This window comes from Plasmopara halstedii (assembly GCF_900000015.1).
Source record: "Plasmopara halstedii genome assembly, contig: Scaffold_555, whole genome shotgun sequence".
In the NCBI taxonomy this organism is placed as follows: Eukaryota; Oomycota; class Peronosporomycetes; order Peronosporales; family Peronosporaceae; genus Plasmopara; species Plasmopara halstedii.
The window spans coordinates 1,710,061-1,710,990 of record NW_020187475.1 but is presented as its reverse complement, the minus strand read 5'-3'; the positions used below and the strand labels follow the sequence as shown (position 1 = coordinate 1,710,990).

The 930-nt window shown below is 52.4% G+C and overlaps 1 protein-coding gene across 1 annotated transcript in view; it reads left to right on the top strand.

Moving 5' to 3' along the window:
- Positions 1–304: 304 nt before the first annotated feature.
- The window catches only part of PHALS_11867 (uncharacterized protein), a gene marked incomplete at both ends in the record, with an annotated part of 1,139 nt that continues 513 nt past the window's right edge, over positions 305–930 (top strand). The window contains one exon of the mRNA XM_024727305.1: positions 305–658. Coding sequence (XP_024577895.1) covers positions 305–658 — 354 coding nt within the window. The remainder of the gene's footprint in view (positions 659–930) is intronic.

The following is a 930-nucleotide window of genomic DNA, read 5'->3' as shown; positions in this document are numbered from 1 at the left end:
AATTATTGCCTTCCCAAGGCTAATTGACTCTTCGGTTTAAAATCCAAAACTGATTTTTTATCCTAATTCAGACAGTTTAGATCAAATATACTATAAAGATCTAAATACTAGCCCCGAACCGAATTCTTGCTTGGGTGTGGTCACATCATGCACATTTCGTGTGACACACACCCCTGATATCAGAGTTCGTGTAACCCCGTTACACCTCCCCTCATTAAGATTGACAGTTCCAATCGATTATTACCTCAACGAGGCTCGCGTGTCCGCTAGACACTGCAACTTATCGAAACAACTTTCGAGCTCAATGAGCCCTGTGTCAATGACACCAAAAAGTCCAAGTCTCGCTGGTTCCGACGGCGAGCACAGGCAGAGCCCAACTTCGTCCCCCGCACTCGGTGCAACGTCGGACATTGCGTCCGCAGCACCGAGGGATGTATATTCTAGGCTCAATGAGCACAAGCGTCGTGCTCCGCGCACGCTATCAGTGACGAACGACCTCGTTGAGGATGTGGGGTTGGTCGACTACGAGTCTGACAACCCTTTTCCCGCATGGTATAACGAGGAAAGCGAGCTGCACCAGCAGCGTGATACGAGCCCTGCTCGCGCCTTGCAGACCGCATGTCCGTTCCCTGACTTCTCGTCAACTGAGGAACGTGGTGTAATCACCATGACCTCGACGGGGAACAGAGGCGGCAGCTTGAAGCTGCCCATACGGCGGCTCATAAGCGCGCCCATCCACGGTCGGTCCTTGACCTTCGTGTGGAATATGGCCTTCGCCAGCGGATCCCGCTGAGGAAGCGAAGGACGTGGTAACTCGATCGTTACGCCTCCACATCATCGGGCCCCCGGCGAGAACGGAAGCTGAGCTTGCCAAACGAAAGACTCTTCAAGCTCGATTCTTGGTTCCACAAGAATTCCGTTGGAAGCTTA